At 46.0% G+C, this 14,709-nt stretch overlaps 1 protein-coding gene across 2 annotated transcripts in view; it reads left to right on the top strand.

The window, feature by feature from the left end:
• Nucleotides 1-14,709, top strand: part of PSME4 (proteasome activator subunit 4) — a 1,411,622-nt gene that overhangs the window by 547,223 nt on the left and 849,690 nt on the right. For both annotated transcript variants that reach the window (XM_078649478.1, XM_078649477.1), the window contains one exon: nt 2,279-2,488. In XM_078649478.1, the coding sequence (XP_078505604.1) occupies nt 2,279-2,488 (210 nt within the window). The remainder of the gene's footprint in view (nt 1-2,278; nt 2,489-14,709) is intronic.

The raw sequence follows: 14,709 nt of genomic DNA, 5'->3' as shown, positions 1-14,709 counted from the left end.
GGAGAGGGGTGTAACCACCCCCCTCCTAGTCCCACCCATAGGGCAGGACTTAGTCGCGTGCCAGCCCCTTTTTGCAGGATAAAGGTAGGAACTGGCCCCCTTCCAAATCAGATCATCTTTGAATCCTGAACCAACTTTCTACAAGAAGGAACTCAAGACTCTTCTCAAGATTTCTCCCTTGTGACTAAGGAGTAGTCACCCTGCAGCAGCAGGCACCAACCAAGCATCGCGGTTTGTTGCCAGTCTCTCCTTCGGATCAAGACTGCTCCAGCACGACGAGAACCGGCTCCCCTGGCACCTCTGACCTCAACCTACATCATCAGCCCAGCTGTGATCCGTGGGTGTGACGAGACCTCGAGGGACCGGCCATCTTCAGAACTGCACGACGCTTGTCCAGCACGACGCCTGAGTGACCCGCGACTGAGTGCCTTGGGGTAAGAGAAGCCCCGACCCTGAGCAGCTCCAGCACCGAAGTCCAGCCCCCCTGCATCCACGAGATCGGCGTGGGGCCCTTCTGCTTTTTGCTGTTCACTGTGTTGTCCAGGTCGCTTGCCCGTTGGCTAGTGGCCCCCTCACGACGCTCCACGACAACTAACACTGCTGGTCTGGTTGCTCCAGACTAGCCCGTGCTTCCCTCCAAAAGAGGAGCACCCTGGACCCTCCTGGTCCCCTCAAGACGCCATTTTAGGTCCACCGCGTGGGCCTTGCATTTGCCAAGACTTGTTGCCCAATCCTGGGTCCAGCGACGTCGACAGCAAGAACCTTCGTGGGACAGCTCGCACCTCCATCCTGGTCGCCGACAACGCCTCCTGGTCCGAGAGACTGCAGAGCCCAGCAGCGCCCACTCACCTGACTGCGGTGACTTCGCCCGGTGCCATCCTGGTGCCCACTTAATCACTGGCTAGTGATTCAAGAACTTGGTCCCCTCTGCTTTCAGGTTTTCTTCTTCCCGGATCCAGGCTTGGATCTCTTCAAACTTTTCTTCACTGGCCGCCTGCCAGCAACTTCTTCTTCAGGCTCCTGGTCCGTCAACGTGGGTTTCCGACGCAACTTGAACCCTATGCAGCCGCAGCCCCTGGGCTAGGTAAATCCAGCACTCCGGTGCCCCAGCATAGTCCAACACTCCAAGTGTTCGGATCCACTCCCGTTTTCGTCCCAGCTAGTCGGGTTCGCCCGAGAACAGTGACTTTGTAAATTCTAGCTTCCATAGACTTTGTCCCGCATCCCGCGTGAGAGTGCACACTCTGCACCCGAGTTCCCTAGGCCTCCTGCTAGTAATCCAAAGGTTCAGTAGTCCAGTCCTAGCGATTCTAAAGTCTATGAGAATAGTTACTTACCTGCTAGTAATTCGCATTCCACTTTTGTAATATATGGTTTTTCGTGCCCCTCGGGCATTTGTGTAAATTGTGTGACTTAAAGTATTTTCTTAAGAGTTTTGTATTGTGCTTAGCTCCCTGACTCATAAAGAGTTCAGGGTAGACTTGTTAGAAATAAATATACATTTATTTTCATAACAACTTGTGTGGTGTCCTTTCACTGGGTGTTCAAGGGGTAATGTGATGGTAAAACAGCTGGCTTAACACGCCCTCTAGAGTCTTAGCCTTAGACTGCTCGTATCCATGCTACTAGGATAGCTGGTCTATAAGGTTGACTTACAACCAATCATCAATAAGGGTTGTTTGGACTGATACAAAGTGCTCACTAGAATAGTGAACATTATATATCAGGCCAACTTCTCACACTTGTGATGTGCAGCCCTGAAACAAAACATTTTCCAGACAGCTCTTTTTATTATGAGTTCGGATAAATGCTCATAAGTAGATTCTAAACTGTGATCATGTGAACATCTTTAGTAAATGGAATATCTATTAAAGAGATCCACTCTTTGTGAAACCTTATTTCAGGTTTCACAAACCAAAGCCAGAGGAGAGTAGGCAGTTGATAACCTGCTCAGAGAGATTTATCTTACGCGTTTGGAATATATTTAGTCACCTGCCATCATTTGATATAAATAGTTTCTGTAATATTTAAAGTGATGAAAAATCTTTATGAAGGATTGAGTGAGAATCAGAAACACTGGCACCACAAGGCAAGTAAACAAAGTGAAAAGCTATTCAGGATGTTGGTTTGATTTTTTTGGGATGTATCTCTCTTTCCATTCAACTAGTTTTCAGAATGGCATGCTGTTACATATCTTATGACCACATGTTAAATGTTAGTATTAAATTGCCTTTGCAATGAAGAAGTTAAATGACTGTGGCCATTTGTTTTCTGACAGGGTGCCTTGTATTGCCTTCTTGGAAGCCATGGTGGTGTCTGTCTTGCAAATCTTCATGACTGGGACTGCATAGTACAAACTTGGCCTGCAATTGTGTCTTCTGGACTAAGCCAAGCTATGTCTTTGGAGAAACCATCCATTGTCAGACTTTTTGATGAATTAACTGAAAGGATCCAACGCCAGTTTGAAACAATTGGGCTCGACTTTGCTGTAAGCAAAACGTTTTGTTTGTTTGTTCTGTTGACTGATAATTTGAGAACAAATTTAGACATGTAAAATCTGTTGCTGTGTTTTTAGTCGGCACTATCCTTGTGAGGGTGAATCAGGATTCCAATCACTCTGGAGTGCGTAACGCAGGACAATAACTGTTATTAGAACATTGGAATGTTGGGAGCTCCATCGAAAACAATGGAGTGCTCCAAGCTTATAATGGCTGGTATAAGCCTGGAGCTCCAACATTCCAATGTTTCTTTGTTCACAGCTCTGGCTGTGAACAAAGGCTTCAGGGACCCTGAGGGGATTCCAATCCCCTCACACTCCCATAAGGCTTTGTTTTGTTAGAACATTCTGCCCTCTAGTGGCAGAATGTTCTAATAGCCTTACAGCCCTTCGTAGCTGGGCTTTACCGGCTTTTAAAGTCCCTCTCTCTTGTTAAAGGCCCTCGCCTTCGGCTCGGGCCTTTAACGCTGGAAAGGGCCTTTAATAGCCGGTATAGCCCTCTACGGCGGGCTATAAGGTTATGTTAAGTTTGGATTTTTTTTTAATGTTGTGTAAGATGGTTCCTGAATGCTGAGCTATTTTTATATTATGTGAACTATTTGTGTTTGTAAAGCACTCATCCCCCACCAGTGGTCTATTCGTACATCAATATGTTAAAAGGCTTTTACATTACTCTGAATAGTTGCTCAAGAGTCTAGCTTTCAGTCTCTTGCATAGTTACTCATGGTACAAGGTGTTCCTTACTTAATCTTCTAGTATGTTCCACATTAAAGGAGTCTGAGCATACTAAACACTTATACTGATTCTGACTTTCTTACAAGCTGATATTTCAGAGAACAGTCTGCCTAAGCTGTAGTCTGGAAAGATACTTGATTACTCTGCTTGTAAGGGAGTTTTGGCTGTGTGTCTAATGAGGTAAACAGGTTGGTTAGACTGTAATCTATTCTCTCTCTTTTCTTCTAAAGAAAACCTTTTTATTGCATTTACTATCTCACAGACACACAAGACAGTATTCACTGAGGCCCACAAGTGTATCACAGATGTAGCTTCAACTATTGCAGCCACAAATGAAAGCAATAATTACATGCATTGTCATGATCATATGTGCCCACCACTTACTCACGTATGTGTGCATATTCATAAGAGGTCTGTTTTGGAGTGCCTATGATATCTATACCTTTATGGACTTGCCAATCCACCCATATGTTAGCGTGCTTGTTTGTACAATACTGGGATTGGTTTACATGTAGTTCTAAAGCCATGCAATGGACCAGCCTTTAATGCACCTCTCAAATGGTGGAGGGGACTCGCTCCTCCATTAGGCTGTAATCTTTTCTCCACCTGAAACCAGGTTATTAAGAATCCAAGTGATATGAACAGAGTGTGGTGTTTTGTCAGTATTTTCAAGGTGCTGCTACCAATTCATGCACTGTTTTGAAACGCCTAAGTGCAGCACATTCGCTTAGTCACCTTTAGAGCAGAATGTTTAATCCCTGTGTGGATAAGCCATAGAACTGAGGTATTTCAGGACCTTAAATGGCAAGTTTGCTGTTCATCCAGGACTCATTACATTACACTCAAGCCTGTGCAGGATCAAACCCAAGGCCATCTTTGGTGAGGTTATAATGCAAGTAATTATGTAATTTGCCATGCACAGGAGATTAAAGGAAAATTAGGGATTTTAAAAACCATTTCCATCTCTGGTATGTTCTGCAAAAACTGGAATCTGATAGAGACATCTTGCCGCAGATTCCTTACCTTTGAATTTCTCAGGCGTCAGACTGGATCTGGATGATTATTATTCGAGCAATACCCCTGCAAGCCGATAGGTAGCGCCAATCCCCTCTGTGTGACGTGGCCTGCATCGTCTGCACTGTTGTGACGTCATGGTCACCAATATAGGCACCACCTCGGTGCACTGAAGTCAGTTCTTTTCTTTCCACGCCAGCCAGCGCAGATTCATGAAGAGAGCAACCCTTTGTCATTTTTTGGCAGGCATTTTTTGACGTTTTGTCGACCCTTTTTTAGTATGTAGGTTTTCCTCATGTCCAAGAAGACTTCTGGTTTCAAGCTGTGCGGAGCCTGTCACCGCACCATGTGGATGACGGACCCATGCTTAGTTTGTCTCTGGTGCCTGGAGCAGGACCACAACCTAGTCATTCTCCGATTGCCAGTCATTGCAGCGAAAGCTTTGAGGAAGCGTTCCCTAAAACGACTCGCGATCCGGTGCTAGGCTCGATGTCATTCTCCCTGGAGGTCTCATTATCTGTGCTGGTCGAGAGGACGGTCCAGGCACTGTTCTGGGAGTGCCAAGTCTTCATCCTCCCACTTGAAGTCGACGAGTTGATTTGGTTAGAAACGCACGAAACATAAGAAGTAGAAGCATGCTTCGACGTCTCCCCGCCCGTTGGCCAATGCGACGGAGAGGTTTTGGCGCTCTAGACCTCGTTCCTCATGGCCTGGCTCTGCGCTTCCTAAGCTTCCTGGGAGCTGGAGAGAGACCCACGCCCATCTCAAAGAATTTTATGATGCCATGTGCCTCATATTTGGGTGGCCTGACCCTACCGGCTTATTTCTGCACTTTTTGGGAAACAGTTCCGCAATTGCTGCCACAGGTCCCGAAGGAGACCTGGGCCATCCTCTCAAGCATTATCAGATGGGAGAGATGTGGCAAAGCTCGCCATGTGATGTGGTCTCGACACGACCGACTCGCTGGGCATAGATGTGGCTGTTTGATGCCACACCTGGTTGAGGACTTCTGACTTTTCAGGAGATGTCCGGGCCTCTCATGGTCATGCCCTTTGAAGGTATTCATCTCTTCGACAAGGAAGACATGGCTCTGGATCGTTTTAAGGGCTCACAGGCTACGGCTAAGTCCTTGGGCCTCTCAGTGGCTACACATCCCCCTTCTGCCTTTCACCCATTTTGTGGCTACGGAAGGGGCTTCCAGCCACGCCATCCATACCGCAGCCACAAGACCATGTAAGTTCAACAAGCTCTGCGAGGCCAGAGGCTCAGCTCGTTCCAACCCCGTGGGTAGGTCGGCTAGTGGTTGAGTCAGTCCACCACCTCCCCCTTGCAGGTTCAGCCTCCACACCTTCCTAGTCCATCACCTCTAACACTGGCAGATCACCACCATGGGCAGGGGGGTCCTCCAGATAGTCCGAAGGGGTTATTCCCTCCCCTTTGAGACCACCCCTCCTTCCATACCTCCAATTTTCGACCATCTGATGGAGGATCACCTGACTTTGCTTCAGGAGAAAGTCATGACTCTCTTGGCCAAGGGAGCCATAGAGAGGGTTCTGGCGCTTGAAGTAGGCTTTGCTTGTTATTCCCACTACCTTCTGGTCCTGAAAAAGGGAAAAGGTCTACACCCTATCGTAGATCTGCAAGCCCTCAACTACTTTCTCAAAAAGGAAAAGTTCAAGATGTTCACTCTATTTCAGGTCTTGCCTGCCCAGGAGCCAGGAGACTGGATGGTAGCGTTGAACTTGCAGGACAACTATTTTCACATTCCCGTCCTGGCTCCTTATTGGAGGTACCTGCGGTTTAAGGTAGGCCACGAGCACTTTCAGTTCACAGTGCTCCTCTTTGGCCTTACCAGCACCCCTTAGGTCTTCACCAGGGTGATGGCGGTGGGCGCAGCTCATCTGCACCAGTCTTTTCCTATCTTGATGACTGGCATTTGAAAGCGAGCTCCCCTTTGGCTGTTGATTCCCACCTCCAGCCAGACTATGGCAGATGTCCTGCGTTCACTACCAACGCGCTGAAGTCACACCTTACTCCCTCTCAGATGCGCTCTTTCATCGGAGCTTGTTCTGGACACAATGCTGTTTCGGGCCTATCCTCCCGAAGTCCAAGATATTCAGGCTATGAAAGGGTCCTCACCTCAGGCAATCGTCTCCTACCTTCAGACTACGGCAGACCTCTTGCTTTCCCTGGGGTTCTCTATAAATGTGCCAAAGTCACACCTGACTACTTCTCAGATGCTCCCTTTCATTGGGGCAGTTCTGGACACAGTGCAGTTTCGGGTCTATCCTCTCGAGCAGCGAATCCAGGATATTCAGGTTATGATTCCGACGTTTCAGCTTCTATCCTGGATTTCGGTGAGAATGACTCTGAGGCTGCTGGGCCTCATGGCCTCCTACAGCCTGCTAGTGACACATGCCTGATGGCATATGCGGGTTCTGCAGTGGGACTTCAAGTTCCAGTGGGAGCAGCATCAGGGGAATCACTCTGACATGGTCCTGATCTCATAAATAACTGCACAGCTCCTGCAGTGCTGGTAGACAAGTCATTCTTGTGGCTCTGAACTGGGCACGGAGAGTTTGGTATCCCGAGCTTCTCCAATTGCGCATCGATCCTCCTATCAGGCTGCCCCTTTTGAGAGGCTCGTGAGAAAGTGCCATCTTTCTTGCATGATATGCCCCCACTTGTTGCTGAATTGCTGATGTGCTTTGACTGAGTGTGCCCTGGGCTCATGCCAATAAGGTGCCCAGGGCCTGTGTTCCTTCCCTAAAAACTGTATTGAAGCTGAAACCCAATTGACATCTCTGGCCACATGTCAGCCCCTGGTAAATAGTACCCTAGGTACCCAGGGCCTTGTGACCAGAGAAGACCCCTCAGGGCTGCAGCACTTAGTGTGCCACCCTTAGGGGCCCTGCACCCTGACACCCACACCCTGCCTTGGCAGACTGAGTGTCCTGGTGCAGACCTAAACAAAGAGTCGACATGGCACCTATCTCTGTGTGCTATGCCCACACACCCACTGCCCTGGCATCCATCAGTCACCCCTCTAGCTGGGTGCCCTATGGCAGTGGTGTGGGTACAGGTTCATGAGCCCTGTGCCCCTACAGTACCCAGGGCCATTCCTGGGCACTGTAAGTGCAGTGAAGCCATTAAGAGTATATGGGGCTTGGAGGTTGTTATTACGAACTCCACAGCACCATAATGGCTACACTGAAGACTGACAAGTTTAATATCAAACTTCTCAGCACATTAAACTCACACTGATGCCAGTGTGGTATTTAATGTAAAATGCACCGGAGGGCATCTTAGAGATGCCCCCTGAAACCTAACCTACAATCCACGTCGGGTCTGAGAGGCATGTTGCTGGACCCCTGGGTGGAGAGTCCCCGCGCTCCTGGGCCTGCAACAATGCACATCCTGGGCGAGGGGCTAGGCCTCCTCCCCCAGGATGGGCAGGGGGAAGCTTCAAAGGCATACCGCCTTTGTGAGCTTCTCCAGACCGCTTGCTGTACTCAGCAACTGGCCCCCACCGCTGGCCCCCACTCTGGTGGGAAGACTGGCGGGAAAACCTACGCTAGGAAATGGGGTGTGCCAGCCTGTGCCAACTCCACCCCTCAGGTGGGAGAGGCGAGGTGAAGCACAACTCTTGGCTCCGGCCATCTTGAAATGGGGAGCCCTGCCCAATTAGAGATAGGCTCCTGCCCCCCTCCCACAGGAGAGGAGCAGGATAGGGGGTGTCCTCACCCCAGGACAGGGACCTATTGGTCCCTGCCCTTCCCCTACCTGTAACGCCCCTAAATGTAGTATTTAGGGGCACCCTGAACCTTCCTTCCTCAGATCCCGATTTCGAAACAAGAAAGAAGACCAAGAAGAAGAAGACTTGCCTTGCAGCTGCTAACAAGAGGATGACACCAACTGACTTGGCCCCACCCCTACAGACCTGTTGATCCTTGAACCAGCACCTGCTAATTCCCGGCATCTCCTGCGGACAGCAACCTCGAGAACCCCGGAGGACCTGCCTACCTTGACCCTCTTAGAGACTGGGACTCCCATGAGCAGTGACTCTGCCCAAACAGCAATAACCCTGGTGCCAGCCAGGAACCGCTAATCCAGCCCACTCTGCACCCGCCGAGCCCGGCCTGTGCCCAAGTGGACAGAGACCCTGAGGACGTCCCCTCGGCGATTCTGACCTGGAATCCAGTGCCCAAAGACCCTCCTCGACGACCCAGACGATGCCTGCAGACTCGGAACCAGGGACTCCTCCTACCGCGACCAGCAGAGGGTAAGATTTCCCGACGTCCAAAGACACCCCTGCACCCGGCGCCCCCCGGCCTCCTGTGCCCAACTCCGGGGTGCCTACCTACCCTCCAAGATCCCAACTTACCCCTCGAAGTGTTGGTCGCTCCAGATGATCCACCGTCCCCAGGCCTGCAGCCTTTGTTCCCTTTTCAAGATCTCCATTGAATAACATTGAGCGCTCGACGGCTCAAAAGCACCCTGCACCCAGCCGCCCGAGTGCCCCTGGCAGTGCAACCTGTGTCCTATCGTACTTCTCCATTTGCCCTGAGCAAGTGACCAGGAGCCCAGCTCCCACAGCTGCGTGGCCTGCTAGCCAGCAGCCACCAACCAAAGGCCCCTCTCATTGGATAACATTGGGCCTAACTACCTCTGCACCCGGCTGCCCCTGTGCCACTGAGGGTGTACCAACTGTACTTAACTGACCCTGGGAGATTCCTGAGTCTATGCCCAGAACCTTAACTCTGCCAGTCGAGTACTTACCTAAAAGCCGATAACTCACTTTTCTTCCATAGGCTAACATTGACTGGTTTCACTCAGAAATTCTTCTAAGTGTGGAGTTTTGGAACTTTAAAATATTCACCTAAAATCTGCCAAACAACAAATTCCGATTTACTTACCTGTGATCAGGAGAGACCTCAGTGCTGCACCTTCTAGCCCAGCACAAACCCTGAAAAGTAATTTTAACCGTACTTACCAGTAACCTGAATTTTCATTCATAGGAAACCATTGACTGCTTTTCTGTGAAATTTCTTTTAAGTGTCGAATTTTGCAAACTATAAATATTCCTTAAAAATCGTACCAACTAACAAAACGTAATTACTTACCTGTTGTAGATAAAGTGCTGAACCTAGGAGTCCAGTGCTGGATTACAACAGTAACGAGAACCTACTTTACTTGCAACCTGAATTTCCTTCCGTAGGATAACATTGGTAATTTCAGCTGAAAAAGTTTCTAAGTGTCAACTTTTAAAATATAATAATATTCCTTAAAAATCCCTACTGTAACCAAAACGCTTTTACTTAACTGTTTACGGTTCATGTCCTGGGACTGAATCTAGGGTCCAGTCCAGTGGTTAAAAAAGTAATCTACACAGTAACTAATTACGTTCAACTAGAAATTCCCATTGAGCTCAATGTTGCATTGTGTTTGACATTGTGTTGCCTATTGCAACAAACTGTAACTATTGCATTAAAAAAGTCTATTGCCTATTTGAAAAGTACTTAACAAAAGTAACTCATTCTGAGAAAGTATATTTTGCTACCTTGTTGGTTCTAAAATTAAACAACTGAGGGCCAGATGTAGGTAACTTCCATTCTGATGGATACATCTGCCAGTGGATTCCTCACCTTGTGAATATCCCCTGCGCAGGCAACATTTGGAACCTTTTGTAGCTCTCCACGTAGACGAGGTCACAGAGGCACGACTCCGCTCGCGACCTAGCTGACGTCACTGGACACATAAGAGAGCCTCGTCGGCGTGATGACGTCAGTTCCCTTTTTCCCGCGCCGTCGACGCCAACGGTTTTTGGGACTCTCCGTAGCTTGTTACTTTGTATTTCCCATATTGTATCTTGTTCTATCTCTTACTTCTTTCGAGGATGTCGTCGAGAAAATCGGGATTCAAGCCTTGCAGGGAGTGCGGAGGATATATGTCCATAACAGATCCTCACGACGATTGCGTATGGTGTCTTTCATCGGACCATGATGTCGAGGAGTGTTCTTCCTGCAGGAAAATGAACCTGAAAGCTCTGAAAGAAAGGGAAGCCAAGCTGTTTATGGCGAAGATGCGTAAAGAAAAGAGAGGTCGATGGAGATCAAAGACCAGGTCGAGATCGGGCTAGAAGTCGACGTCGGGTCATGCTTCTAAATCCAAGAAGCATAAGAAAAAGAAGAGGCATGGTTCTCCATGCCGTTCTGATAAAGAGGAAGCTCAGTCGTCTGCTTCGAAGGCTCATCGACATCGGAAGGACTATGTCTCTCCCCGGTGAGAGTATCTTCTCCTATGGCTTCACCGGCGCAGTCACCGGCGCCGAATCCTTCTCCATCTCCGGAGCATTCTCCGGCTCCAGTAGAAGAGGTACCAGTACCTGAAAATCGACTCCGGTGGATCCACCGTCAGCGCCAGCAGGCCCGAGTCCGGTGACGCCCAAGCCTGAGCGCATTCCAGGTGAGTACCCTCCTTTTCCTGGTCCAGGACAAGACCCGATGCATTATCTTAATGCGATGTACGGTGTCTTTGCGAGGGCGATGTACCCCTCTGGTGCACCTTCGGGTCCCATGGCATTCAATTTCGGAGTACCTCGAGCGTATGCTCCAGCTGCCTTCGTGCCATTTATGCCTTCAACTCCATCTTGTGAGTTATGGCAGGTCTACAAACCTGCCTAGGCGCGCACTGTGCACTTGGTGTGTCTTCACCTTAACCACTCCAAAAAGAGATTTCTTTCACATTCTCAACCAATGAGTCTGTTAACTATTTTAATTCATATGCTTCATATTATACTGTACATTTTTAACTCAATATCGATTACTGCATCATATCGACATATACAATGACATTATAAGTTCATTTCAAATCATACATCTTCATCATTTATATTCCTTCAATCAATGTTTGAACATTGCAATTTCCTTATTCGGCCCTATGCATTTCGGTACGCATAGGTACCTTCATCAGGGGGCAATTTCTGAAAAGATTAACAGTAGGGAAATGTAAGAGTACTGGTGCTGGTAGGAAGCCCATGGGTTGTGATATGGTAGTAGTGTCAAATCCTACCTGTGTGATCTGTTTAATGTACTTGAGAGCTGTAATCAATAAAGATGGAAACTTGTGAAGAGAGGCTGTTTTTAAGTTTTCATAAGCTGTTATTACCGATGGACTTTAGATGCTCCCTGTCGCTTATAGTGATTAAATGGTAAAGCTTACCGTTTTTTTATCGTCAAGAAAGCTTTTGGACAGCTATAAAAACAAGATAATCACAGTGGTAAACATTGTCTGCACCACATTATGAACTCATTTTAATCTCTGACGAAGCTTCGTAACTATTAATCAGACATACCTGAACCGTGATCAATTTATTGTTGATCCTGTGAAAATATGAGTATTGGGTTTAATCATCACGTATTTCGAGTTGCTACCGTTAATGATCGAGCCATAGATTGTGTCTACATACCTCGATATACAAGGAAAACGATCTGAAAAATAAACGGAACGAAAAGCGGCAACATAAGTTTTTGCCATGATTTTAAACAGCGATAAGATTGTGAATGACCGCGTTTTGTGCAGTTACCTTGTGCCGTGTGTGTCACCGTCCGTAATGATCCCGTGTGCAATGTTGCGTTCTACTCCGTTGCCATGTCTTCGGTAGTTTTACCTAATTATGCCTGTGTTTGAGCAAAGGACATAAAAAACGGACTATATGGCTATGTTTGTTGGAAATGAGCCTATTTGCGGACGCCATCTTTAGCTGTAAAATAATTTTACTAGCGTCATGGTGAGTGATGGTGTCAACATCACAAACCGAAAATATAAATGCTTTATGCTACCCACACTTTGTTGCAGAGACATGTTCCGTACGACACGGAGAAAAAAACGATAATAAATAAAGATAATAAATAACGCCCTGATTTATCAGCGCATTTCAAGCGCATTCAAAAATTTGATCATATTGTAGCTATTGTGCTAAAGGGCTCAATGGTAGTCTACATCTGATATGATAATACTATTCAATGTAAGGTAAATATATGCCACTGACTAGAACAGCTTGTGTTTGATTAGGTCTATATTATTTGCTATGTGGTAAGACTGAGTTACTTTTTGAATGTTTTGTTCGTAATATGGGCTGGCCAATGACGTGATTATTACTATTGTCTCTATATCAATGTTTAATGATATGTTACTCCCATCGTTTCTCTGTGTCATTACTATTACTATGGTTGTTTACAACATGGTACTATACCCTGGTTTATGGACTATAGACCCTCTGTGTGTGTATTATGTTGTATGAACTGTACCATTAATCAATGCAGTTGTTATTTCATTCTTGATTCTATGCCATTCATAGTGAACATTGTTCATTCTCTTAACAGATCTTATTGTCTTCTCCAACTGATTTTCCAACTCTTTCTGTACATACATCAAATCTAGATTTGTACAATTGTCTCTGCTAATGGCATTCTTACATGATGTGTTCCTAAAAATACATTACTGAAAATACAATGGTTTCAAGTTACCAAAATTCATGTCAGACCTAGGTATTGTTTTGTGGACCTTACTTTGAATTCTGTGAACCATTATCACTAATCCTCTGTGGATGTTTAAAAGTCTCAAGGCTTCTGTGCCCTGTGAATGAATTATCAATCTGATATCTACAAGTGACAAGATAAGTCATACCTGTCATTTAAACCTGTTGGGATCATGGTATTAAGGTATTTAATCCAAAATAGTTCTCGTTGTAGCAGCCTTTGATCATTGTCTATTCCTGGTCGGATGTCGACTTTTTCCATGATAAGAAAACAAATCTGAGATATAGTGTGGCTTGCGCCTTTCCAATGCATCACCAATGGGGAAGCTAAATTCAAGTTGCGTATTCGGCTCTTATGTTCCGTGAGTCTGATTTTTAGCTTGCGTTTGGTTTTACCAACGTACATCTTCCCACAAGGGCATTTAATTGCGTAAACTACATTCAGCGCGTTGCAGTCACTTGTGTGTCTGAGTTTGATCTTCACTCCTGTTGTGGGGTGTGTGAATTCATTACCTGTAATCACATTATTACAATGTGTGCAATTCAGACAACGTATTGTGCCTTTGTGTTTTGGTGTCTGTTGAGTCTTGTCTTTCCGTGGTTTATTCAATATTTGCCTGAGGTTTTGACCTCTTGTATAAGCATGCATAGGTCTGTCTCTAAATATATCTTTGAACTCAGTTTCTGAGGACAATAGTTCCCATCTCTGGTTGATGATGTTTTTAATAGCTTTAGATTGTGTTGTGTACTTCGTTACAAACGCCATTCTATCATTGGCTGTTTTCATTTTCGGTGTTAATAGTCCTTGTCTATCCATCTTCATGACTTTATCTATGTTTTCCTGTAGTTCTTTTCTGGTGTAACCTCTATCCTCATATTTTTGTGCTTGATCTTTTAACAATCTTATGCATGTCTCCGGATTCGAGCAAATTCTCTTAATCCTAATAAACTGGGAAAGTGGAAGATTCCTTACTAGACTTCTGGGATGGAAACTTGTGTAACTCAGTGCATTATTGCGATCCGTAGGTTTTGTGAACAGTTCGGTCTCGAATCCTGTTGTTTGCTTGATGATTCTAACATCCAAGAAATCCATTACGTTCTTGTCAATTATGTGGGTGAATTGTATTCTCGGATTCACCTGGTTGAGTTTCAAGATCATTTCTTGTAAAGCCTCTATTGTGTCATCCCAAATTAGAAAAATGTCATAGATGAACCGACAATACATTCTGATGTTATTCCACGCATCTGTATTCATCAAATTGTCTGCCTCAAATTGGGCCATAAAAATATTAGCATAAGCAGGGTCCCCTGCAAAGCCCATAGAAGTACCAGATAATTGAGCAAAATATTGGTCTTTCCATTGAAAATAACTGTTGTGTAAACAAAAATCAAGAAGTTGCAATAGAAATACTTTATCTGTAGGTAAATCTCCCATTTTCAATAGTGCCCATTCTGTGGATTCTAAACCTGATGAGTGTGGAATTGAAGTATAAAGTGCAACAACATCAATTGTGCACAGAATCCAATGTTCCTGGAAATCCTGTTGCCTTAAGGATAATTTATTCAGGAAATCTGTTGTATCCTTAATGTAAGAACTCCAATTTTGTACAAATTTTTGCAGAAAATAATCCAAGTACCGTCCGAGGGGTTCGAAAATCGAACCACACCCCGAAACAATTGGTCTGAATGGTGGATTGGTTTGGATTGATTAAGATTATCAATTAATTGGGCTTAATTGATAATCTTAATACTCTCGGTATGCGCTTCGCCTTATGGTATTGCACTAGGGTAGATGCGTGCATCCTTTGATTGAGTTGGTGGCGTGTCAAATATTCCAACTGCTTCAGTTGTTGACTTATTGAGCCTCCATGGGCATCCATTGATCTCACCTCTTGTATTAGCGAGTAAATTTCATCCGCTTGCG

The sequence above is a fragment of the Lissotriton helveticus genome, chromosome 6, assembly GCF_964261635.1.
Source record: "Lissotriton helveticus chromosome 6, aLisHel1.1, whole genome shotgun sequence".
NCBI lineage: Eukaryota > Metazoa > Chordata > Amphibia > Caudata > Salamandridae > Lissotriton > Lissotriton helveticus.
This window is presented reverse-complemented; position numbering and strand designations above follow the sequence as displayed.